Raw genomic sequence first — 27,546 nt, 5'->3', positions numbered from 1 at the left:
GTCTGTTATCTTTTAGATGGTCTATTTGCATCTTCTGATCAATTAGAGCTGTTTCTGTGCCATGGAGAGGCCTGAAGGCATATTGTATGAGCCCTAGTAAGTTATTAGTCTCTAGATAATGCTGAATTTGGATATAAGCTGCTTTGTTGATCATTTTAAGTAAGAAGGGTACCGTTTTTATCGGCCTGTAATTGGTTGGTATGGTAAGGACAAGGGTTGCTTTCTTCAGCAGCGGTAGAACCCAGGCGTCTTTGAGGTTTGTGGGTACCTGGCAGGTCCTGAAGGAGGCATTTATTAATTTAGTAATAAAAGGTGCAAGGTCACTGGCTGCTTCTTTAATTATTGGTGCCGGACAGATGTCACTTTGGCATCTCAAGGGTTTTAGAGAAGCAATGATATTTTCGACATTGAGAATGGTAAGCCATTTGGTAGCTATTTTGTTTTTGTAGGGCTGGCAATTTTATTGGCGAGGGCATTTTGAATGTCTGTGCACCATTCTTTGTTGTTAGGGTGGGATCGTCAAGTGCTATGGGAGATTCTAATTCCCTCAGGATTGCAAACAGTTCCTTAGTACTGGAACTAGCATTCTGAATCCTGTCGTTATATGCTTCTTGTTTTGTCCTGATGATTTCAGCTTTGTAGTGGGAGGTTATTTCAGTTACTTTGGCCCTCATTACGACCCTGGCGGAATTCGAAAAACGATGGCGGAAATGGAATACCGCCATCGAATACCGCCCGTTGCGATTATGACCCGTCACCGTAAAGTACGATGCCATCAGCGACACCGTAGTGAACGCCAACGCTAACTGCACCAAGTACGCGCACGCGCGCCCTGCAAAACCGTAAATTCCGCCATGGCGCAACGGTACGCGAATGCCGACCCCAGCGGACATCCACATAACGCCATCAAGCATGGCGGAAAGTACCATTCCGCCATGGCGAGAACTACGGCATCGCGAACCAACCGTAAATGGCCCTACTGAGTGCCTGTACTCCACTACCTGGCCACATAGCACAACTCCCCGTAGGCGCAATGTAGTCACACCATGCAACCAGTGGAATGAACAAGTCCCCCATCGCATGCCACCAGTGTAAATCATCATGCAAAGCAGTAACCTGAGGGAGACCGCACCAGCCCTGTACACATGCCAGTTGCCAAACCAACCATCAGCACAAGCACGTACCACACAACTGTACCCAGGAGCCGGAACCCAATGCAGATCACCTCACAATACATCGCGCCACAAATCGGGATATGCCACATTACCAGCAAAGAATAACGCCACACGGGCAATATCTGAATAAAAATTTAATGCACATCGAAATCACCAAGCCCATACAGCCATACGAACATAAACTCCCAACTGATTATCATTACTGTGGGCTGCATCCGCAATAAATGACCAGCTGCCTCTTGTGTGACGCCCTGTACCCTCATGGCACACAGGGGCTACATCAACGTCCAAAAAGGCAACATGGAAGCGGCCAGGACCGCAGGGCCGTCCCATGAAGTAGGCACTAGTCCAGCTGGAAGGTAGGTATGCTGCTCCTAGCCACTAGTACTGCGTAAGGACATGTGGCCCATTGGCGATCGTCCCATAAGACCGTAATGGAGCTCCACTGATTAACCCGAAGCTGCAGGTGTCGACTGAAGAAGCCATCTGCAGGAGTGGCGTACAGATGGCAGCGGCAGAAGGGGAGGAGATACCTGTCACCCGAATGAAAAAGAAAATGGCATGGGCATCCGAACTCCCTACGAATAACTCACTACATGCAACACACTAAACATACAACCATATGCATGCTAGCCCACCCAAACGGACCAATTCCACCCGAAAATCACTAGCGAAATACAACGACATTAATCGAGGTGAATACACTATCACAAACGAGTGTCTGTGTGCATGCGCCTGTCAGAACAGGATCCATCAGATGGGATTATCAACGTGCATAGACACAAGTGATTGAAGGCGCGTCGAGACAGGGAGGGTTCAACAAGGGCAGACAGACGATGGTCCCACTATGGCAGCTTTGCATCACATAGCGCAGGGGAAGGGGACAGATTCCAAATAGCCATGTACATGGCAGACTCCCAATTAAATCATCTGTCCATGCATCCATCCATCCATCATTCCCTCATCCCGGTATGAAAACGCCAGAATATCCACTCACATGACATTAGAAATTTCCATTGAGTCTGTGCGTAATGCAGCCTGCAAAATCCACTGTCCTGCCCGGATTCCCAGTGTAGTGAAGTTACATGTATTTGGGAACGTCCTGCCTAATCGTCCACTACGCTATTGCGCATCCCATAAAATTCATATCAATCATTGCATACCCGTCATGGGCCCTGTCCCAAGGACATTCAACAATAGAACGTTATATTTCCAGTCAGACCTGTGGGCGTCTCCACGCCGCTAGAAGAGACCCGAAAGCGCTGTCCTTCGAATTCCTAATTTGCAACATCACGTCGATAAGGCATCTGTGTACGCTTAAATTCACAAATTCATCTATGCAGTGCGGCTGTGTGTGAAAATGGCAACTGGCCTCAATCAGTAATGGTACTCCCCTCCCGTCGGTGCACGTCGGTACAGTGCTGCATGAGGGTCCACCGTTGATCGAGTACTACATTCCATTGACCCTTCACAAGTCTGCTCGCGAATGCTAATATAGTATGTGGAACAATGGGACCATAGCAGAATCAACAAATAAACCAATATGCCACTGCCATCCGGATTGAAAACATGAATGTAAATGCAAGATGCCATGCGTCGGATTGCAGCGTTGTGTGCGGGACGTGCTCGCACGAAAGGCATCGCAGCTGACACAGGTGGAATGAATCACCACAGGTGAAGGCTATACAGCCTGAACACACATAAATTGCACACCCAACCCCCTCCCCCAACCACACCCACTCCAGAATGCTACCGGCAGGACTAGCGATGTTGGGCCTGGGGGACCTGATTGCACTGCAAGTACTCCAACTGCAGGAAGAAGACGAACGCCAACTACACCAACAACCGGCCGCACAGAGGAGACGCAGGAGGAGGAGGAGGCGGAGGAGGGCAAGGCAGGGCCAGCAAGCCCCACCAGCACCACGCAGGCAGCCCGCAATCCCACGCCTCCGAGCTAATCCGTTCAACCTCACAGCTGAGCAGATCCACACCCTCTACCGCTTGGACCGGGACACCATAGCCGCCATTGTCAACATGACACACGCCGACCTTGTCAGCATGATAGATAGCCCAACCGCCATCCCACCCCTACTGAAGGTGGTGTCTGTACTCCACTTCCTGGCCACAGGCACCTACCAGCACACAGTCGGACAGTTGCATGGCATCTCACAGCCACTATTTTCACGGACACTATTCCAAGTGCTTGATGCCCTCCTGAAGCACTCAGACGACTACATCACTTTACCACGCTCGGAGCAGGAGATTACAAACGCCAAAGTGGGATTCCATGCACTTGGCGGCATACCGGGTTGCATTGGTGCCATCGACTGCACCCATGTGGAATTGGTTGTCCCACATGCCATGGAGGTCCAGTACCGCAACCGGAAACAATATCATTCTATCAATGTACAAATGGTGTGTGACTCCAACAGGATCTTTACACATTGTTGTGCACGATTCCCAGGATCAACCCATGATTCTATGGTCTTGCGGAACTCTAGGATACCACGCTACATGGAGCGACACGCAGGGCACCGATCCTGGCTACTCGGTGAGTCTCATTTTATGCATGAGTATGTGGGGTAGGTGATGCGTGAATGACCTGGCAGGAAGGGGGGGGATGCGTACGTAGCAATGACATTCCACAAACATCCTTTGTTGTCCACATACAGGTGATGCCGGGTATCCACTGAAGAGATGGCTCCTTACACCAGTCCGGAACCCACAGAACCAGCATGAGGAGGACTACAACCATGCCCACTCACGTACCCGTGTGGTCATAGAACAGGCATTCGGCCTACTGAAGGCTCGTTTCCGCTGCCTCAGCAGGTCTGGCGGGGCACTCCTGTACCGCCATGAGAAGGTTGCAAAGATGGTCATGGCATGTGTCATGCTACACAACATGTGCGTACGTAGGAATGTGGCCATGCCCCCCGACGCAGAACTGCAAGCACCTGATGATGGTCATGATGAGGGCGGGGATGTGGCAGCACCTCAAGGAGGCCGCGAGGCACAGGAGGCCCGTGAGATTCGTCAGAGTATCATAGATGCATGCTTCTAGCACTCACGCCTGGTGGCTGTTACATGGACACGGGACTTGTGGCACTGTGTGTGTCTGGGACATGCACATTGTGGACTGTACGCATAGATAGGCCTCGTACACAAAGATCAATGTCCACACATCTCATTGGATGATTGTGAAGGATTGTATTGCATTTGTGAGATGACATTACACACCCAATCGACCCGCCACCCAATGAAGCCCAACACACCCCCTACACCCTCCCACCTCCCCCCCGAACACCAGTGTCCAGAGATGCTCATTGTCAGTGGGCAGACGCTATTGCAAGCCCCCTCTCCGGGTATCAGGGGCACCCCTGCCTGTAGAGCGCCGGGTCCTCACAGATCTACGTTGGGGGCTGCCCTGGACGGAACTTGCAACGGATGATGTCTCTGCCTGCTCACGTCCATGCATGTCCCTAAGGGTTTGTGAGAGCTCAGTGAGCACACGGCGCACAGCGGCAAGTTCACCACATACGTCTTTGGACGTCGCATGCAGTTCCCCCCTCAGGCTCTCGGTGCTTCTCTCCATCTGTTCCCTCAGGCTCTCGGTGCTTCTCTCCATCTGTTCCCTCAGGCTCTCGGTGCTTCTCTCCATCTGTTCCCTCAGGCCCTCGGTACTTCGCTCCATTTCTGCCCTGAGTGTCTCAGTAGATGTTTCAATGGCTGCCTTAGAACCCCCACATTCAGCAGCATGCTCCTTGAGGAGCGTGGCCAGTTGCTGCTGTTGCACGATCATGTGCTCGAGGGACTGTTGCCTCTGCTGGGCCATGCCCATTTGCGGTGGTGTCACAGAGGGGCTGGACGCCTCATGTTGCCTTGCCACAGGACTTGGGGGGGTTGGCCAGTCGTCGTCTTGTGGGTGCCCCTGCGTGGTTTCCTCATGGTGTACGGGATGATACAAACAGGGGGATTGTGACAGGTCATGGATGGGTCCTACGTCGACAGCACCGTTTTCTGTGTCGGAGCATGCTGGCATGACTGCAGTGTCACCCATGGTGCTGCTGCCACCAGAGGCAGTGCCTTCTGTGGCATCCGTTGGGGGGACCTGTGGTGCTGCTGTTGTGGACATGCTGGCTGCTGGGGTGCCTGTTGGAGTCCCCTCCAGTGTGCTGCCACTTGATTTGTGCTGCTGCCGTGTCTTGATCCGTGCAGCTGAGGTGGAGGGTCTTTGGCCGTTGGTCTTGGCCCTCTTTGCAGGTGTGCTGGTAGGGGTATCCTGGAGCTCGTCGTTTGAATCGGACCCTGTGGTGGAGTAGAGGAGGGCGAGCGTTATTCATGGGTCTGTGGTAATTGTAATGGCATTGGGCCTCATTACGACCCAGGCGGTAAGTTACCGCCTGGGTTGTGACTTTACCGCCATGGCGTAAACTACGTTTACGCCATGGCGGAATGGGGATTTACCGCCCCATTCCGACCTTGGCGGGGCGGTAAATCCCCATGTCCCATTTACCCTTCCCCATTCCCATTTTTGTGGAAAGTGTGGATAAGGCTATTTGAGAAGACCCTCTATTCTTTGCCTATCCGAACCATTGACCACTCTCAAGAATTATTGTGGCTATTTTGTTTGTTGTTGTTTCTTACAACATATAATAATTTTGTTTGTTGTTGTTTCTTACAACATATAATAATTTTTGTATAAATAATCGGATCGTGAATGAATTATGATGTTTTACATGTGTTTTTTACTTGTACTTATTGATGTTGTGTATGAATGAGTTACTGTATGGTGTATGGCTGAAAATAAATGTGTGAATGAGTTAAGAGTATGAATTTTATGAAATTATGATGAGTTTTTAAACAAAAGTGTTCTGCTACTATGTTTAATTAAATAATTTTTTGAGTGCAAAATAAATTTGTGATTAAATTCACATAACAAGTAATGTATTAGGTTTAAGTAAATCCTTAATACGAGAAATTTAAATGATATTCTCTGGATGTTTTTTCCGAGACTAGTCTTTATCACTAATACCCTCTTCCAGAGAGTGGGGTTTCCTGTACCTTTCAGAGAAGTAAACTACGTTTACGCCATGGCGGAATGGGGATTTACCGCCCCATTCCGACCTTGGCGGGGCGGTAAATCCCCATGTCCCATTTACCCTTCCCCATTCCCATTTTTGCCCCATAGGGCATAATGGGAGTGGGGAAGGCGTTAATTACGCCACCGTAAATTACGGTGGCGTAATTAACTCCATGGTCCCTTAGCGCCATGGATTTTAACACCTGCTAAAAGCAGGTGTTAAAAGCGCCATGGCGCTAAGGGACCTCGTAATTGGCGGTAAGGGGTCGGCGCAGCTAACGCTGGCGTGAACCCCTTACCGCCAGGGTCGTAATGAGGCCCATTGTATCACATGCATTGGGGTGGTACCTGAGGGTGATTTGGGTCAGGGCCTTGGAGGTGGTCTCATTTTAGTGTGGATTGGGGATGCAGTTATTTTGCAGTCTGCAGTTAGGGTGTGCATGCTGCACATGTAGGGTGTGTTTTTGGGGTTTTTAATTATTTATGTATTTATTCTGACTTTTAAAGGGCGCTGTCATGGCGATGTATGTGGTCGTTCTCCTGGACATGTGTTCCTATTGCACTATGGGGACACAGGTACTTCACATGGTTGGTAATTGTGGATTTAGCATAGTTTTAATTGGGCCACCTACCTGATTCTTCGGATGTCTGCACTCCTTTCTCCATCCCTCCGACTCCCTCTATGCTCTCCATTCCAATGGTGGAGGCACAGATTTCTTCCCAGGGGGTCAACTTGATGGGTGATTCCGATCCTCCCCCGGTGGCTGTGGCAATGTTCCGGTTGGCATAGAGTATGCTCCGGACGCGTATCCGTAGGTCGTCCCATCGCTTTCTGCATTGCTGTGGGTTGCGGGGTGTGGCCCCACCGCACTTACCCGCTGTGCCACCAGGGCCCATATGGCCTTCTTGTTCGCAAAGGCCGTCCTCGTCATTTGCGTCGAGAAGACGACGGCAGCATGCTCCTGGAGGGTCTCCGTGAGCACGGTGTGTTCCTCATGGGAGAAGTGGACCTGCCGCTTGCGGTCGCACGCTTTTTTAGCTACTTTTCCCATTTTTGTTTTTTAATCTGGGCTGGCTGACGGGTTGGGATGTGTCTCGGGGTCGGAGTTTTAATGGTTGTGTGGGGGTTCGGTTTTATGGGTGTACGGTGTGCTGTTTCCCGTTCCGGCCCCATGTATTTGCTTCCGTTTCCGTATATTTACGGTGACCGTAGTTTGCGCCGGCCGCTCATTCCGGTGACCGCTGAGATGGGTGGCGGTATTGCACCTAGGGCGGCGTACCGCGGCGGTAAGGGGCGTTTTGGGGTCATTTCCGCCGTCGCGGAATTTGCACTTCCGCCATGGCGTAATGCTCGTGCCCGATGGGTCGGAATCAGCCGCACTTTACTCCTTCGTGCAGTGGCGGAAACGCTGTTTGCGCTATGGCGGTCATGTCAGTTACTTCCCGCCAGGGTCGTAATGAGGGCCTTTGTCTTTATTTCCTTTGGAAGGTAGAATTTTCCAGCTGAATTCCAGTTTTCTTTTTTTTAACCTAAGCCCCTTCAACTGAGGGGTGACCCAGGTGTTGAGGTGAGCTTTAGGTTTACTCTTACAGAGTTTAAATAGGGTGGTATGGTCCAGGGCTTGGGACATAGGGCCTCATTACGATTTTGGCGGTAGCCAATCCGCTATTGCCGGCATGGCTGCTGCCAAAATCGGGTCCGGGTTCCCAGAATGGGGAATTACCAGGCCATTCCGAGTTCGGAGGGCCCGGTAATTCCTCCCTCCAGGAACCCGGGCCCGGACCTTCCCCATTCCCATTTCAGCCCCCATAGGGCTGAATAGGAATGGGGGAGGGAGCAAACAACGGACCGATTACGAGCGGCCCGTTGTTTGCTCCCTCTTCCCCTCGTGGGACCTGGTAAGCACGCCTGGTTTGACCAGGCGTTACTTACCGGGTCCCGCGAGGGGAGCTTGTAATGAGGCAGAACGGGTTTAACGGGTCCACCTCCTTTAGCGGGTCCTGTTAACCCGCTCCGCCTCACTTGTAATGAGGCCCATAGTGTTGTTGAATAGGTCTACGAGTTCTTCTGGGTCTTGGGACTTGGTAGAATTTAGAGTCGGCATCAAGATTGGCATTAGCTTATCTGTGGTGATGTGTTTGTTTCTCGTGGAGAGAGGTGCCGCAAGAGTTTTAGGCTTGGTAGTGGGTCGATTGGCACAGATGTGAAGGAGATAAGAGAGTGGTTGGTCCATGTCTAAGGCTCGATGGCTGTGATGGGGTGGCACAGTTATGGTCGGCAACCCAGTCTAGTATTCTTCCTTGCTCATGCGTGGGTTGGCTGATTCATTGCATAAAATTAAGTTCAGTTAGAGAGTCCGCAAGTGATTTAGCTGCATGATCGTTGGGTTCTGAGAATCCTAAGTTAAAATCACCTAGTGCTGGGATTTAAGAGGTACGTTTAGTGTTGTCAGAAAGTATAGTGATAATATCCTCCTCAAATGTTCCAATGGGGCCAGGAGGCCTGTAGATTAGGTGGATAGTTAGGGTGTTAGTTTTAGAAGTAGCTAGTTTGACTGTTAGCAATTCACAAGATTTGACTAAGTGGGCAGTGGTTACTATGAGGCCTAGGCGGGTTTTTGCGATGAAGGCCACCCCGCCGCCTTTGGATGTTTCTCTGTCCACTCTTATTAGTGTATAGGAGTCAGTGAGGGCCCCGCTGCGGCATGAAGCCAGGTCTCTGAGATCCCTAAAAAGTCTAGATCGCTATTAATGATAGTGTCAGCAATATCTGTCGCATGAGCGATGATAGATCTGGCATTTATTAGAGCGCCTTTAATGAGGGGGTGGTGGTTTGCTGGAGGCTGGTGTTATCTTTGACCATTTTAGATTTAGAGCCTCATCACGAGTTGGGCGGTCTGCCCTACCGCCAAACCCACCGGCGCTATTAGCGCCGGATCACGGGTTTGGCGGATTTGGAATTCCCCATTCCCCATTGAGCCCATTCGGGAATGGCCCATTCCCCATTGGGCTCAATGGGGACAATTCACACTCATACAACTGGCGGATTTCCCCTGCCGGCAGTATGAGCGCAAATTTTCTGCGGATTTCCCCCCAGCTCAGAGCTGGGGAGAAATCCGCCAAAGCCCTTATTTGGCGGACCCTTAAATTCGGCAGTAACAGCCTTACCGCCGGATTTAAGGGTTACAGCCAAACTTGTGATGAGGCCCTTAGAAGTGGATTTTTTGGTGGTAGGGCTTTGTTGTTTTGACACTATTGGATCAGGTTTATTCGGGCGGATAGTTGAGTAGGCTTTTACCTGCTGTAGGTCCTCTGATAATGTGTCTTTAGAGAGTCTGGAATCAAGTCTGCTATTGCGGTGGTTGCCGCGACAGGGTTGGTTAGCTGTGGGTTTGGACATGAATAACTTTATCCACTGGCTAGGAGTGAGGTAGGAAGGACTGAATTGGTTGGTGTGATAGTTACTGGGTCTGTTTGGTATTAAGTTAGGTAGGAAGCACGTTGGTGTGATATGAGACTCAAGAATGTTTTGATTTAGGGGAAGAAGAAATTTTGAAGGTTTGATCTCCCTTGGGGATTCATGTTTAGTGTAGTAGCTGTTTCTATGAGTTGAGTGAGAATTAACATTACAGAGTACAGGAGGCACGCAGCTAGGGGAAGCACGTGGCCAGCTATGTGACGTTTAGTGGCGAGCATGTTAAAATCAGTGTTATACGCTGTTACGTGTCTGTGGCAGCTGGTTGTCCTAAGGGCTCGTAATAGGCGAAGGCGAAGAGCGATCAGTGCAAGGGTGCATGGCATAGGTTCTGTGCACTGCAGTAGGTAAGGGGGAGGTAAGGCGGTCGCATATACTATGCAGTCTTCTGGGCACTGTGGTGGAAATGTTGATGTGAGCAGAACAACAATAAAATACAGATAAAAACAGTCAATTGCTCAGAGTGAACAGAGAATAGTTACAGCATTAGAGGTATCACTCGGAGGGCAGTGCTGGTATACACAGTACGCGGAAGAAAACAGAGAAAACAGTCTATTGCCCAGAGTGAATGGAGATTAGTTACGGCATTAGAGGTATCACTCGGAGGGCTGTGCTGGTATAGGCCGGGCTATCACACAATACACAGAATTTGTGGTGCTTAGTATGGCAGAGGCATCAGTAAAGGACTCTATTGGGGATTCGCTGAAGGTGGTCAGGGCAAGGAGCACTTGTTAGATGACGCGCGGTGGCTGGATGGCAATATCAGCAGTTAGATTAGCCGGAGCCTTAGTTCTTGATAGCATTAGCTGTCTTTTACCCCTCCGATATAATCTTGCAAAATGTTACCTACCCATCCTCTCGGATATGGTTATGTAAATCCTCTATGTAGTCCCACTGTGCACTATTGTACATAGACATTAAAGCAGTTGTATTTGCAATGCTAACATTATTTTTTTAAGCATGTTTTTATTAACCGGTTCACATCATCCGACCACCGTAATACATACAATATGACATATATTCGCTGACAATTGCCTTATAAATTGTTCTTTACAATGATTAGGATACGTTCATTAACCCACATTAGTCGGGTTGTTACTAATCCAGAGAGATCTGTCGATGTTGTGATCTTGTTTCCCCTCTCTTGTATGTCCCCTCTCAGTTTAGAAGTGTCTTGTGTCAACAGGTAGGCCGTGAGAGGATCCCAAATGTTCTTAGGTTTATTCTGGTGCACACAGAGAGCAGCATAGTCCCTGTCCGTATTACTCAGCCATATTAAATCTCTCAGCCATTTTGACATTCCTGGCAGAGATGCATTAGTCCACTTCATCAATATGCACCGTCTAGCAACTATCATACAGGTCGCTAACAGTTTACGGTATCGCTTTGGTACCCCGGGGACCACCCAAACAAATGCGCACACTATTGTACATGGGATGGCCTGCCCCAGCATCTCTGACATGATCTCTACCACACCTTCCCAGTAGGATCTCAACTTGTCACACTCCCAAAACATATTTACGGTACCTGCTGACTCTACGTTACATCTCAGGCACTTAGCCGTCTTGGTGTTATCTTATTTATGGACCTGCAGGGGAAATATATGCCCTGTGTAGGGTTTTAAGTTGTATTAGCTGCAACCTGGAGCTGAGGGCTCCCGTGTGTGTAACTTCGCACAGCACCTTCCATTGTTTTTTCGCTAAAAGCCTCCCCAGTGTCTTCCTCCCACCTGCTTTTGCAACAGAGGGGCTCGCGTTGCGTGTCCGCCTGGATAATGTTATATATTGATGAGAGCACCCCTCTGCATCTTGGGGAATTTCTGATGTATTGCAATAACGGCGTTGTGTGTGGTATTGCACGGAATGCCGGGAACCACTCTCTAAAAGCTGCCTTCATCCCAAAGTACTGCAGCCTACGTTGGAACCCGCTACCCATCTTGTCGACAAATGTCCTTTGTGAGACAAACAACCCATGTGGGTACATGTCTTCCAACTGCACGATCCCCGCCCCCTCCCAGTCTCGCGCCAATGACATGTTGCAAGTTGGTGTCAAAACTTCTATATGCCATAGTGAGATACCCAGGTCAAACGGGTGCCCTACCCAGAGTCTTTTCAGAGCCCTCCTCCATGCGTGTACTGTGCAGGCTACAGGGTCTATTCTACACTTGTCTGCAACCTTACCTGAAATCAACACACCCTGTAGCGAGTGCGGTTTCATCGAGCCCCGTTCTATACGTACATGGGGTGCAATCTGCGCTCCCGGCATCCTGTATTGAGCGAAAGATAATTGAGCCGCCAGGAAGTAGGCTTCGATGTCAGGGGCGCCAATCCCCCCCTCTTCCCACATCAACGTTAACACCTCCCAAGTTATATGCAGGGCTTTTGGATACCAGGCCAACTTAATCAGTTGAGAGCGCACTTTTTGGAAGTAGCTTACCCTCAGCCATACCGGTATGTTTTGAACCATGTAGTGGAGTTTAGAGACCACCACCACTTTGGCCACGGCAAACCTGCTCATGAGTGTGAGTGGAAGTCTACACCATCTGTCTACGTTTCTCTTTAAGGGCTTCCGTACTGACTTTGAGTCCTAGGTATGTAACGACAGACTGCTCCCACCCGAACACCTCTGTGTTCGGCGGGCATGTGGTATTCTTATCCAGAGGGAAAAATGTAGACTTAGCGCAGTTCAGTCCGAGTCTGAAGGCTCCTCCGAATTCCGCTACTACCTGTGTTAGTGGGGCCAGGTTAACCTCTGGGTTTTTGATATAAATAATTGCATCGTCTGCATATAACAAGACTAGTTCACTCAGCCCTCCCATGGACAGGCCTCTGTGTCCATGAAATTTCTGCAGCCTGCACGCCAGTACCTCAATCGTGAGAGCAGAAATGAAGTGGGAGAGTGGGTACCCCTGCCTGGTTCCCCTCCCAAGTCTAAACAGGCCTGACAACGTGCTCCTGATGTTGATCTGGGTGCTGGAGCCTGTGTACAGTAGTCGCACTGCTCTCAGAAAGTATGTGGGGATCCCTACTTGGGACAGGACTTCAAACAAATAGCTCCACTTAACGGAGTCAAATGCTTTTTCCATGACCAACAATGCTGAAACAGCCTGCGTGGAGGGGTCCATCTGGTCCAGTATTGCGAACAACCTCCTAAGGTTCAGCAAGGTCGACCTCCCAGGAAGAACCCTCATTGGTCCCTGTGGATTATCTGCGTGATGTGCGGAAGCAGGCGGTCTGCCAGTATTTTGGCGAATATTTTTGTATCTAAATTCAGCAGTGATATTGGACGATATGATGAGCAGTCCAGCAGATCCTTGCACGGCTAAAGAATTAGGGTTATCACTGCTTTCCCTCATTGTGGGTGGGAGTCCCGACCCCATTCCCTCCTCCCAGGCTCCCAACATACGGTGCGCCACTTCTGGGCCCCGCTCTTTATAAAATTCAGCCGTTATACCATAGGTTCCCGGCGCTTTGGAAGAGAGGAGATACCGTACCGCGTTCAGTAACTCCTCTTCCGTGAGAGGGGCCGCCAGGGCCTCAGCCACCTCAACACTGAGTCTAGGGAGAGCCACCACCTCGATATACTCTGTGAGCTTGGTTTTCAGTAAAGTGCCCCTCGTTGAGTACAAGGATTCATAATACTCGCGGAATACTTCTGCATTCTCGCATGGTTTCACCACTATCCCCCCCCTCCGTTGTCCTCACCGCCGTGATCTCTTTGCGGCCTCGTTCATGTCTTACCAGTGCTGCTAGATGTCTATCTGGACTCCCCTCCTACCCATATCTACGCGTCATTGCTGGTTAGGTGAAGTATTTCACCTCCTGCTCTGCCAGTTCATGTAACCGGTTCAATTCCTCTGTACAATGTATCCGGTGTGGGCACACAAGGATGTAGTCCAGTCTGAAAGAGGTATTAAGTGCCATGGAATGGTGCGAGAATCCCACCACCCCTGGGTGCAGCAAACGCCATATATCCTGCAGATCAAACACCTCCATAGCATTCAGCACTGCCACGGTTGCCCTTGAGCGCCTTCTCTCCCATCCCGACCTGTCCACCCGAGGGTCCAGTACTATTTAAGTCTCCCGGCCACAGTAAATTGGTATACAAGAATTTTTGGCAGTGCCCTAGTAGTGTGTTAAAAAATTCGTGGTCCATATATGTTGACTAGTGTGAGCGACGTGCTTCCTACCAATCCCGACACGATGACCAACCTCCCCCCGGGTCTATTACAGTGTCACTGACCCGAAGACCCTGCGATCTGTGCACCAGCGTCATTACTGCAGCAGAATATGCAGTGAAATATTTGCAATTACCCCAGCTCCTGGTGTCCCCTTTGTTCCCTTTACCTTTGAGATGGGTCTCCTGAAGCATAGCTATCCTCGCCCCATGTCTCTCGCAGTATTGCATCACTTTTCGTGCTTTTCATGGGTCATTCAGCCCCCTCACGTTCCAGCTAATTACCTTATATGCCATTGCTTGGGTGAGGGCTGAAAAGTAAGGCTAATCCACCCTGTTTTCCTAAATGGTCTGCAGATAGGCCTGTGGTCCTTCTGAGACCATGTGAATCTTTTTGTAATACCCCAAACGTGCCATATGGGCAACTTGTCCCCTCTACCTCCACCCCACCGCGCCCCACCTTTACTTCCCACACTGCCCGCCCCCAACCTGCAGTGTAAACCTCCCCTCCCACATAACATCCCAACACTAATATCAGCATGAGCAACAGTCCAGGGGCACCGGACACCATCACCCGAGTGGTCTCCAGTTCCCTGAACCGTCGAGGAGGACGGACTTCATGTAACTTTTAACAAACGCTACTGGGCTGATTCATTACATTTCTAGCACTGGTGTATCACTGCCCATCGGGTCTCCCATGTACTGCACTGCACAATGGTTCAGCTGTTGTCCTTAACATTTGACATAGTGCTGCTCCGATGCCAGCATCCAGTGGTAAAATACCAGTCTCCACTGAATTATTGTCTAGCAGGTAATTTTGGTAGCGATTTGATGAATTTGTGCACACTTCCGGGTTAGTGAAGAAGTATGTCCTTACATTATGCTGTACCCGCAGCTTGGAGGGGTATTGCATGGAATATTGGAGTGCCCTGTCGCGTAGTGCCGTCTGAGCCATAACGAAAGACATGCAAGCTTTCTAGATATCTGGAGTGAAATCCGGGTAGAAGGACACTTTTCAGTTCTCGAATATGAGGTCCCCGAGCTCCCTCGCTCTTCTCAAGATGGCATCTCAGTCTTGATAATTTAGCAGCTTCGCCATCACCGGGCGTGGATTTTGGCCCGGTCTCTGGCCAGTTGCAAAATTCTGTGTGCCCTTTCAACCAGGAATTGAGAGGAAAGAGTCGGCCCCTGCAGCATATCCCTTATAAAGGTTTACATAAAGACTTCCATATTCTGTTGCGGGACAGTCTCTGGAATTCCCACCACCCTAATGTTGTTCCTTCTCGACCTCGCCTCGGGGTCCTCGTTCTTGGCTTTTATTGCTTTCACGAACCTCCGTAGCTCTTGCACCGCCTGTACAGTTTTGTTGCTGGTGTCCTCTTGCGTGCTGACTCTGGTTTCCGCCTTGGAGGTACTACTACTTTCTTTGTCTATGCGTTCCTGCATCCTGTCCACTTTGTAAGTCAAGACGTCCAGTTTAGTATTGATAGCGGTGAAGCCGGTGCGCATTTCTGCAAGGACCAAGCTCAGTTCCAACGCTGGGGTATCCACACTTGTGCCCGCTATTGTTCCCCCTTGAGAGGGGTCAGTCGCCATGGCAGGAGTCTCTGGCATGGTTACCAGCCTATCGTTTTTCCCTAGCCCTTCCTTCTGGGTGAATGGTAGGCGGGTCTGCCTTTTATTGCCCTTCGCCATAAAGCTTCTGTGTGACCATGTCCTCCCCCCCCCAGACACCTGCTAAATCACATGTTTTGGTAATTTGTGGATAGGTCCGATATTTATACCTCTCCAGCCTCCGTCTAGCCTTCACCTGCTTCGTTCCACAATGGCCGTTCGGGTCACCGGTGCGATGTACCCACCTCCGCCACCAACCCCCCTCTGTTGACTGTTGCGCTTAGTGAGGGTAGTTGCCCTTTCCTTCCGTCCAGTCCCTGGTCTGGCTCACTCCCCTGCACCCCAGTCATGGCTGATCCCAACCTCTAACAACAGTGGTTCAGCAGGATATTCAATGCACCGACCCCACTCTCTGCTGTAATCACCTCAGCCCCTGCTGTGTGTTTAGGGCTCTCGCTGCATCTTCTGTGGTTGCCTCTGTGGTTTGCTCGCCTCTGCGCTATCCCTCCGCACCCCCTGCTATGCTACATGTGGGTATAAATGCCTAGGTATGCAGTTTCATGGGGGGCGCCTTGGGTCGGAGAGCTCTGTTCAGTGCCCGGATCCCCCTCCAGCTCACCATTCTGTGTCCTGTTGCTTTGACACTCACCACGGTTCTGTTTTGTGGGGGGCCGAGACCGTTACCCCCACCAGGACCTCGGCTAATGCGCTTGCGCGCAGCCCCGTTTGCTGCAGTGCCCGCATTGCATGCCCGCCAGCTTGCGGTGCAGCGGGATGTCCTCAGTTCTCCAGGGCCTTTTCTGCGCTGGCATACGCTGGTATCTGCCTCGCCTACTCAAGCCTCTGTCTGTGAGCCCCCCACATGTTGGGGTGGTGGGGGGTGCCGTGGCCTCTCGTGCGGAGGTTGTGGCGCCTTGTGCCTGGGTCCCCAAAGTTGCAGTGGGGCGCGCCACTCACTTGTGTGGCCTACAAGGCTGCTGCTGCAGAGGGCTGTGTCCTAGAGCCCATCTCCGCTCCCGCCCTCTGCTCTCTCCAACTCACCGTGGCTCCGTTCCTCGCAGTCAGGTCTGCTGGTCCTGTCCTCCTCGATCTCCGATTGTGTTAGCGGGCCTCGTAGGTGCACCCCTGCTGCACATCGGCTCCAGGAGAGGGCCCGTTATCTCCTTCTCCACTCAACCTTTCGGCGCCTTCCTCACTCGCTGAGCCTCCTCCCCGGGCTGCCGCCCGGTCCGCCCAACACCAGAACCCTGGCCAGACCCTCCACTCTCAGGCACAGTGTCTGGGTGGCTCAGCTGTACGGGCTGGCGCGGACGATCTGTCACAGGAGCTGGTTGTTCTTGCTGCCCTCTTCATTTCCGCCCGCCAAGACCCGCACAGGCACTCGGTTATAGAATACTCCTAGCCACGCTCTCGGTCCTCCGACGTCCGCTATGCACTAGGCCGTTCCGTGGTTTCTGGGGCTTCAAACTTCCACAAACTTGGCTCTTCGCTTCTCCTGCCTCACTGACGGGCAGTGCTGGATTTACAGCCGGTTTTCAACCCGATGGGACCAGTATCCGCCTCCTCTCATTACGGGCTACAGGTGAGCTCACTAGAATACAGCCATCTTGGCTGTGGTCTCTCGAGCGCCAACTGCAATTCTAACTTTATATTCAGCATTTAGCGCTGCCTTTCTTCCAAAAATTGAATATCTGCCTGATCTCTTTGTCTCAAGGATACTCTATTGTCTATTTTCTTTCTTTCTGGTCGTAGTGACCAGTTGGGAGTCTTGAGGTTAGTTGTCCTCCGATGTGTACAGGTTCAGAATTAGAGGGTGCGTGCTTCTTCTCCACCCTAGGATTTATGGGTTTTCGTGGGGACAGGTTTAAAGATGGAGTTATCCTCTTTTTGATACCATAGAAAGTGATACCATGTGATACCATTTTCTCCTCTAAAATGTCCTCTATAAAGTCTTTATCCTGATCTGGTTCATCTGTAAAGATTACAAAGCATTCGGCTGCTCTTTGTACGAGGTCTGAATATTGAACATTGGGCCTCATTACACGGTAGGCGGAGAGCCATGGCGCTATCAGCGCCATGGCTCATGCCGGTAAAATACCGGCACCGCCTTGGTGGAAAGGGGATTTACCGCCCCATTCCAAGGTTGGAGGGGCGGTAAATCCCCCTTCCACCATTGCCCTTCCCCATTCCCATTTCTGCGCCATAGGGCTCTATGGGAATGGGGAAGGCGCTAATTACGGCACCGCAATTTTGCGGTGCCGTAATTAGCTCCGAGGTCCCTTTGCGGGTTGGATTTTAACGCCTGCAAAAAGCAGGCGTTAAATCCCCCAACCCGCAAAGGGACCTCGTAGTAAGGCGGTAAGGATTTACCGGTACCGGTATTTTACCGTTACCGGTAAATCCTTACCGCCATCCGTGTAATGAGGCCCATTATCTTCCGTTGGGGAAGAAGAGACTAGAGAGTGAACCTCGTCTGGAGATGGCAGTATTTCCCACATTCACTACCCTGAAATGGACCCTCACATGCATATCCTCTCTCGTGGCAGATAAGAACATCCTGAAGTATTTCCCACATTCAAAACCCTGAAATGGACCCTCACATGCATGTCCTCTCTCATGGCAGATAAGAACATCCTGTGCACTGAAGTATTCCCCACATTGAGCCTCATTACGACATAGGCGGAGGACCATGGTGCTAACACCACCATGGTCCATGCCGGTAACTTACCGACTCCGCCATGGAGAAAGGGGGAATTACCACCCCATTACAAGGTTGGCAGGGCGGTAATTCTCCCTTCCTCCATGGCCCTTCCCCATTCCCATTTTTGCCTCATAGGGCTCAATGGGAAAGGGGAAGGAGCTAAGTACGGTACCGCAAATTGCGGTACCGTACTTAGCACCAAGGTCCCTTTGCCGGTCCCTACTTTAACGGCTGGTAAAACCAGCCGTTAAGGTCGGGTCCCGCAAAGGGACCTCGTAATCAGGCACTAAGTGTTTAACGGCGCCGCAGCCTTTTACGGCGCCGTTAAATACTTAGCGCCAGGGTCGTAATGAGGCCCATTCACTACCCTGAAATGGACCTCACATGCATGTCCTCTCTCATGGCAGATACGAACATCCTGAAGTATTTCCCACATTCACTACCCTGAAATGGATCCCCTGAAATGGATCCTCACATGCATGTTCTCTCTCATGGCAAGTAAGAACATACTGAAGAGAGGGCCCCTTGAATACCCCTCCTCACCCGCATGAGCATGACGGCCCGAAGAGTCAAAAACGCACAAAGCCACTCATTATTTGTGCAGCCCCCAGGAGGGCCAGTGACATCCGGGAAAGGTACCCTCTTAGACAGCCATTCAGACCGTATCCAGAACATGTCTTTATGGATACAGGTGATCCAACATTGGTTATGAACCCAAATGCCTCGATGGATGATGTTGACTAGTGCTGAGAAATCAATGTGCTGACATCATTAGTGACACAACGTAGCCACGTTAGTCACAATTTACAATTGCAACCATGCAGAGAGTTACACAAACATACGTGCATAGACAAAGAACATGCTTACACAGTTCTGTAGATAGAGGAAAGATGCATACACATACTGTCAAAAGCTTTTATTATTTTTATCATTAGCCAGGTGCAGAAAAGAGGAACACAAGGCAAATGAAGGGATGCAGAGCAAGCTTGCATATGCTTATGGCAACTAACCATTTGGAACTACAGCATCATGTAAGGAGCCTGGAAGGACCAAAGACGATTAACCTATGGGAAGCATAGCACAGTATAGAGATGTAGAAATCATAATATAAGTATACAGAGGATCACATGAGGCTACAAGCCGCAGGATGAGAGATGAGGGATGGCAGATCCAGGCTACACAGAACATCAGGACAGGGCTCGCAGCCCAGGTCAGAGGCCAGCAACACATTCCAAACCTAAAACAAGGGGCCATCTGCAGAAAAACAGAATACATCCTCATACACTGCAGACCAGAAGAGCGCAATTGTGTGGCCCTCAACCACGTGCAGCCAAGCTAGACAATGTCATTCACCCATGGTGGGAAGATGAACAGTTCTCAGCGACCATACATGAAATGAAACATTAAGTCGTTGACAACGTTGCAAAGCTGAGGGCACTCTCACAGGCAAAAGTGGTACTGCTAACAGATACATTGGGAACACAGTCATTCTCATCACCTTGTGAAGGTGCACAGAGAACTGAGAACAGAGCTGGGTCCCAGGCCCAGGGAGAACAGTTCCAGCCAATCAGGAAACATAAATCCAGGGGTGGATGGCAGAGGGCAAGGGCAAATGGTAATCCTGCGACCCTGCAACAATGTAATAGATACGTTTCTTGGGGAAGGGGCATGCCAGCCACCTGACATGCAAGGGCCAATTGACTAAGGTCCATCGGGGTCATCTGTAAGGGATGCCACTATGATCACCCAACCAGAAGGACCAATAGGTTTTTCAGGGAAGGGCCCATGTACTGAGGCAAGGGGACAACGAAAGGGCCCGACACGGGCTGGGGAGCGGAGATTCTTGGAATTTTCGAATGTCCTGTATGATCCCTGGCAGTTGTGTAATAAACAACAGTTCTAACTTGCCCTTGACTGAGTCCTCAGTTTGTTACTGGGGGAGGGTCATTTGGCACTGGGAGCTAAATGTGTAAACTCGTAGTAACCCCCAGACCTATGGCATACCTAAGCCTCTCATTCACTACACTGAAATGGACCCTCACATGAATGTCTTCTCTCATGGCAGATATGAACATCCTGAAGTATTTAAAACAGTCAATACCCTGAAATGGACCCTCATGTACAGGTTTTGTCTGGTGCCTATTTAGGTTATTGTTCTCACTGATACAGGTTTTTCATTTGCGTGTCCTCGCTGGTGGAGCGTGAGCTGACCCTTCCTAGCATATCTATTCCCACATTCGGAGCACTCATGAGGTTTCACACCTGTATGTGTTCTCTGGTGGTTAGTAAGATCCCCCTTTGTAGCAAACCCTTTGCCACATTCAGTGCACTCATGAGGTCTCTCACCTGTGTGTGTTCGCTGGTGCAGAGTAAGCACTCCCTTCTGAGCAAACCCTTTCCCACATTCAGTGCACACATGTGGTTTCTCACCTGTATGTGTTCTCTGGTGCGCAATAAGATTGCCCTTATGAATAAACCCTTTCCCACATTCAGCGCACTCATGAGGTTTCTCTCCTGTATGCGTTCTCTGGTGGAGAGTAAACTCCCCCTTTGTAGCAAACGCTTTCCCACATTCAGTGCACACATGTGGTTTCTCACCTGTATGTGTTCTCTGGTGGCGAATAAGATGTCCCTTCTCAACAAACTTTTTCCCACATTCATTGCACTCATGTGGTTTCTCTCCTGTATGTGTTCTCTGGTGGCGAATAAGAGGTCCCTTCTCAACAAACCCTTTCCCACATTCCGTGCACTCATGAGGTTTCTCACCTGTATGCATTCTCTGGTGGATAGTAAGATGCCCCTTATGAGCAAACCCTTTCCCACATTCAGTGCACACATGGGGTTTCTCACCTGTATGTATTCTCTGGTGGATAGTAAGATCTCCATTTGCAGCAAACCCTTTCCCACATTCAGTGCACACATGGGGTTTGTGTGTTCTCTGGTGGATAGTAAGTTCTCCCTTTGTAGCAAACCCTTTCTGACATTCAGTGCACTCATGTGGTTTCTCACCTGTATGTGTTCTCTGGTGGAAACTAAGCACACCCTGGTGGCACATAAGACATCTTTTCCCACATTCAGTGCACTCATGAGGTTTCTCACCTGTATGTGTTCTCTGGTGGCTTGTAAGCTCTCCCTTTGTAGTAAACCCTTTCCCACATTCAGTGCACTCATGTGGTTTCTCACCTGTATGTGTTCGCTGGTGGCGAATAAGATGTCCCTTCTCACCAAACCCTTTCCCACATTCAGTGCACTCATTAGGTTTCTCACCTGTATGTGTTCTCTGGTGGCAAATAAGATGCCCCTTCTGAACAAACCCTTTCCCACATTCAGTGCACACATGTGGCTTCTCACCTGTATGTGTTCTCTGGTGGATGGTAAGCCCTCCCTTTGTAGCAAACCCTTTCCCACATTCAGTGCACTCATGTGGTTTCTCACCTGTATGTGTTCTCTGGTGGCAAATAAGATGTCCCTTATGAATAAACCTTATCCCACATTCTGTGCACTCATGAGGTTTCTCACCTGTATGTGTTCTCTGGTGGATAGTAAGCTCTCCCTTTGTAGCAAACCCTTTCCCACATTCAGTGCACACATGTGGTTTCTCACCTATATGTGTTCTCTGGTGGATAGTAAGATGTCCCTTCTGAGCAAACCCTTTCCCACATTGAGTGCACACGTGAGGTTTCTCATCTGTATGTGTTCTCTGGTGGATAGTAAGCTCTCCCTTTGTAGCAAACCCAATCCCACATTCAGTACACACATACGGTTTCTCACCTATATGTATTCTCTGGTGGATAGTAAGCACTACCTTTGTAGCAAACCCTTTCTCACATTCAGTGCACACATGCGATTTGTTACCTGTGTGTGTTCTCTGGTGGATAGTAAGCTCTCCCTTCTGAACAAACCCTTTCCCACATTCAGTGCATACATGGGGGTTCTCACCTGAAGGCATCCTCTGGTGGCAGATACGTGTATCATGCAAACAGAAGCTATTCCCCAAATTTGATGCACTGATAAGGTTTTTCACCTATGTTCTCACGTGGGTAATATGTACATAGCAACTTTCTCTCCAGTTGATTTTGTCAGGATCTTAATAAGAGGACACTTTCCACTGAACCTTTTCCCAAACTCAGAGCATAGATTAGCTTTTTCATGTGTGGGTTATTTCTAGTGACAAGCAAGATTATTCTTTGGAAATAAACTTTTAAAATATTCAGTGCAAGGGTACGGTTTGTCCATTCACATTTCCAAACCCCTTAAAATATCCTTGCAGTAAGAACCAATATAAAATGGCACTGACAAGTATTCTCTCGGGAATAATGTGTGAAACAAAAAAAGCTCGTTTTACTGCACATCAAACCCTGTTGCCAACGTTAGTCTGTAATGCTGGGGATTCATTGTAGCGATGTTAAAGGCTTCTTCGTGTGTGTTGAATGGATGAAACCCTTCATATATTCAATAGGCATGTCAATCCCAGTTCCTGAAAAGCCCCAGAAGACAACTGGACCAGAGACTTGAATCCTTTGGTGTTAGGAAATTGTGCATCGTATCAATGAAGCTTTGCATTAGTCCAGAGAGTTTAACAAATCACTGTTGCACATTTTGGGGCTTCAATCACCTATTGAAATAAAAGGAGAAGCACATTATTAGTTTCAACATGTTCTGGTCGCAGGCATCAACAACAGGCAGAACGGTTCTAACTAGTAGTGAGGGCATTATTTATTTACGGTCGTAGTAACTAATAAGACTTTGAAGAGCCATATATTGAGGACAGGCACCCAAATAGGTAGCAGAGTAGCAGTGCTCTTATAATAAAATATAATAGGGCTCATTTTGAGTTGGGCGTGTGGGTAAAATACGCATGTATTCACATACACCGCTGCATTACCGCACCACCCAACAGTAAGGTTGGTGGAAATTTGGAGGAATCACTTCCAGCTATAAAAGCTTGGAGGTAAATCTGGCAAATTATCATAACATTTCGGTGGCATTATTGCCACAGTAATTACACCAAAAACCCCCGCGTCCTATGCACTGAGAATAAATGGGGACTTACATCACCACCATCACCACTTGTAATCCGGCAGTACCAAGAGGTGGCATCCGGAATACAGTTTTGTGGTATCTGGGTGGATTTACCAACCAGATACCACCAAACTTGTAATGAGGCCCAATGTGAGAGGTGACATGCAGCAGAAACAGTGCAATTTATTTTTTATTAAGAAATGCAGTGTCCAAGAGCATGTGGAAATGCAGATCACACCGGCTGGGTGAACAAAACACTTTATGCATTTGTATTTTATTTATATTTTATTGACCGCCTTAACCAAAAGCGCTGTACACAGGATACAGAATGGTTACAAGATAAATGTATAAACAATAAAATCCAGAAAACAATAACTCAACCGTCTCCGTGATAACCTGGGTGTCACCCATCAGGCCCTAGCCTGTCTGACCTCGTTCCTCTCTTATCAACCCTCCCAGGTCCAACTTGGGTCCTTCCTCTCCTCTATCTCTACCTGTGGTGTTCCACATGTGTCCAAACTCTCTCCCTGGCTGTTCAACCAATACCTGGCACCTCTCGCCCACTGCATTGCCGCTCTCTGCTCCAACTTTCAGTGCTATGCGGAAGACATACAGCTCGTTTGCAGGCTCCCCTCTGCCACCTCTTCCCCTTCTCTCATCTCTGACCGTCTGCTATTCAGAAGTGGTGTGCTGTCAGCGATCTCTGCCTTAATGCCAGTAAGACGGAGATTCTCCTTACCAGCACACCTGCATTCTCCCTTCCTGTCACTCTCTGCCGGCCTCCCTTGGCCCTCGTCCTGCTCCCACCTGTGAGGCTAAGCTCCTCTGAGTCATCTTCGACTCCACACTCTTCTTTCCGCCTCACATCTCTGACATCTCTAAGAAGTTAAACTACCAACTGCACCTCCTCATAGGTATTCTTCCTTTCCTCTCCATCCCCCAGAAGCACACTGGGCCTCATTATGAGTTTGGAGGTAGCCATGCTGCTTTTAGTGGCATGGCTACCCCCAAACCGGTTACCGGGTCCCAAAAATAGGGAATTACCGGGCCATGCCGACTTTAGCGGGCCCGGTAATTCCCATTTTCGGGACCCGGACTCAGTACATCCCCATTCCCATTTGAGCCCCTATAGGGCTCAATGGGAATGGGGAGGATGCTAACAACGGGCCCGTTCATGATGGCCCGTTGTTAGCATCCTGGTCTGCTAGCGGGTCCCGCTAAGGATGCCTGGTCTGACCAGCCGTCCTTAGCTGCACCCACAAGCAGACCTCGTAATGAGGCGGTAGAGTGATCACGGCACCGGCAACTCTACCGGCGCCATTATCACTCTACCGCCTGGATCGTAATGAGGCCCACAGTCTCTAGAGCTCTGGTTCCCTCTAGGCTGGACTACTGCAACAGCCTCCGCCTGCTTCTACTCTCCGCCCTCTGCAACTCATCCAGAATAGGACTGCAAAACTTGTCCTTGGCCTCAAGCCCAGTGATCGTATCTCTCCAGCACTGAAATCTCTGCATTGGCTCCCAGTGGCTGCAAGGATTAAGTTCAAGACCCTCTGCTTTGTCCTCAAGGCCTTCTGGGGCATGGGTCCTCAATACCTCCAACTCTCTCTTCGTAAATACCTTCCTACTCGAGCTCTTCGCTCCTCCACCTCCAACTCCCTTAAGGTCAGTCACTTCTCCAAGCAACAGTTGGTGGTAGATCACTTTCTTCGGCTGAGGCCTCCCTCTGGACAGCCTCCCTGCCACCTTCCTCTTTGCTTCTGCCTTCTCTCTTCCTCTCCCCTACTGATTTCCTGTCTGATACTGCACTGGTCACCTGGCTACCCTCTGATTTCAGGCCCAGGTCCCAGCCCACCCAATTGCACACCCGCACTGCCTCCTGGCAACCCTTGCACTTGGGTCTGTATCTGTAACCCCACAGTCCCCCTACCTGCACTTTTGGACACCTGCGTTCTACACTACTCTTGCACCTGCTGGCCGCACTTCTGGTTATCGTTTTGATCCCATGTACAGCAATGCCCCCTCCCCCCTGCCCTGCAGTTGCGCAAATTCATTGTCACTCGGCCTAGTAAGATAGTTGTCTTTGTGCTCCCTCTGTTCCCCCTTCCTTGCCTCATAATGTCTTGAAACACTTGTGTATAGGCGCGCTCCTGTGTTACATCTGCTTCCTTTTCCAACACTGGCACTCCGCTCTTGGCTGCCTGGGTGGACCTCTCCCAGGAATTTTGATACAATTAATAGGAAAAGGCTGTAGTGGAAACTAAAAAACTGGGGTTTGCCTCATGGCATTCTAAACATCTTAATATATCTCCATCAAAACTCTGCCCTCAGAGTTAGACTTACAAGATCTGGTCTACTATCAAAGACTATTAATACTGAGAGGGGGTCCGACAGGGATGCCTTCTGGCCCCTTTTCTATTCATATTATTTATGGCAGACTTGTCTCAATGGCTGATGGACAAAGGCTTAGTGGCCCCAAGGATCGGCGCAGGTAAGTTATCATGGTTTGCCTACGCTGATGATATTCTAGTCATGGACCATACTCAAATTGGGCGCCAGCGGCTATTGATAGGCTTATCTGACTATGCAGCCCAAAATGATGCGATTATAAATCCAGGAAAGTCTAAGATTGTGATTTTTAAACATCCTAACAAAAATATCAAATCAGATCCATGGCATCGGAATAATATCGTGGTGCCGATAGATAAAGAGGTTATTTACTTGGGGTGTCAAATACCATCTTACCCCTCTATGTCGCATTTGTTGTCAATAATGGAACCCAAACAAAGAAAATTGGGAGCGCAAATGAAAAGGGTGTATTACAAGTACTGGAAATTCTCTCTTATACCTCTGATAAAATTCTATGGGGCAAAGGTACTTCCATCTATCAGCTATGGGATAGAATGCTATCCACAATCTTTTGATGTAAATTGGGACAAAATTGAGAGTCAGCTAGGGAAAAAGGTCTTATCTCTACCAAACTGTATACCAATTGCAAGTCTACGATAGGAGTTGGGCCTTGGCTCTTTGCTATTCCAAATGGAATGGAAATGGCTAAGTCTATATAGACTAATTTTGTGTCCCCAGCATATTCGAGACCCAACAACTTACCCCTGTAACATCTGTCCATAATCAGGAAACCTTGAACTCTACTCTTTTCTGGGAAAGATTGTCACAAGGTCATGAAACATTTCTCACTTATGAAGTGACGTAATTCTCGGTTGACATGAATTTATTAGTAAATGATACTGTACAGCCTCTACAAGGTTGAAGACGTTTTAGACATGTTTTTAAATTATGTATTTTTCTTCCTTTTTTTTAATTATGCTTCACTGCTAATGTATTTTTCTTCTTTTATGTTGTTATGTGTGTAAAAAGTCAAAACTTTTGACTAATATCACAATAAAAAATAAAATAGTAAAATAGTATAGGCGCGTTACAAATGCCATTTCATATCAAAAGTGTTGAAGTAGATGAGATTTCAGAGAACCACGAAACAGAATAAGTGGAGAAAGAGCGAAGAGAAAGCGGAACAACGTTCCAATGAAGAGGAGCAAGATGCTCAAAGGAATGAAAACAAGACTGTGCACACAGGGGACGGGGAGTCGAAAGTTTGAATTGAGAAGAACGGAGAGTGTGCCAGGATATTAGTGCAGCAAGATAGCTGGGAGGAAGACCATACAGAGATTTAAATACAAGACAAAGAAAGTTGAATTTAATTTGAGAATGAATGGGTAACCAGCCAAGTGTTTCAAGAGAGGCAGTAATAGAGTCCTGCAATGAGAGAAGACACAAAAGATGAATAGACAAGTTGAACACCGATTTAAGAGGGGCAAGATGAGAGTTAGGGAGCCCAAACAGGGCAGAAGAACAGTAGAAAAGTCGAGAGAAAAGTCAAGAGGAAATTAGAAGTTCAGATGGTTGAAAAATAAGAAATGGATATTGGTATGTGAATATTTTAATCATCAGGACCATGATTTTGTACCATTTTCTTTCTCTAGAAAGAACTAACCAAGCACATTAAGGCTCCCCATTTCCATATACAAGCGATCAAGGAAGGTGTTTGACACTAGGTCAGCAGTTGGTCACCAATCGTACACATCATTTGACCAGTCTATTATTTCTTCAGTGATGACATCATTACCTTTGGGAGAACAATGTATATCCCCCCAAACACAAACATATAACCGACGTTCCTACGTGGAAAGGAACTTTTTGAGCTGTTGAACCATATCACATGGGGGTCTAGATTACGCTTCTACTGGAGGAGAGAAATACTTAAGAGTGAACTTTGAACACTATC

At 49.0% G+C, this 27,546-nt stretch overlaps 1 protein-coding gene across 1 annotated transcript in view; it reads right to left on the bottom strand.

The window, feature by feature from the left end:
- Positions 1 to 27,546, bottom strand: part of LOC138511138 (zinc finger protein 84-like) — a 193,587-nt gene that overhangs the window by 134,997 nt on the left and 31,044 nt on the right. The window contains exon 3 of the mRNA XM_069626628.1: positions 20,383 to 22,836. Coding sequence (XP_069482729.1) covers positions 20,383 to 22,170 — 1,788 coding nt within the window. The 5' untranslated portion in view covers positions 22,171 to 22,836. The remainder of the gene's footprint in view (positions 1 to 20,382; positions 22,837 to 27,546) is intronic.

The sequence above is a fragment of the Ambystoma mexicanum genome, chromosome 6p (assembly GCF_040938575.1).
Source record: "Ambystoma mexicanum isolate Mex_15411 chromosome 6p, UKY_AmexF1_1, whole genome shotgun sequence".
NCBI classification, from domain to species: Eukaryota; Metazoa; Chordata; class Amphibia; order Caudata; family Ambystomatidae; genus Ambystoma; species Ambystoma mexicanum.
Note: the sequence above shows the minus strand (reverse complement) of the source record. Positions and strands in the feature narration are given on the sequence as shown.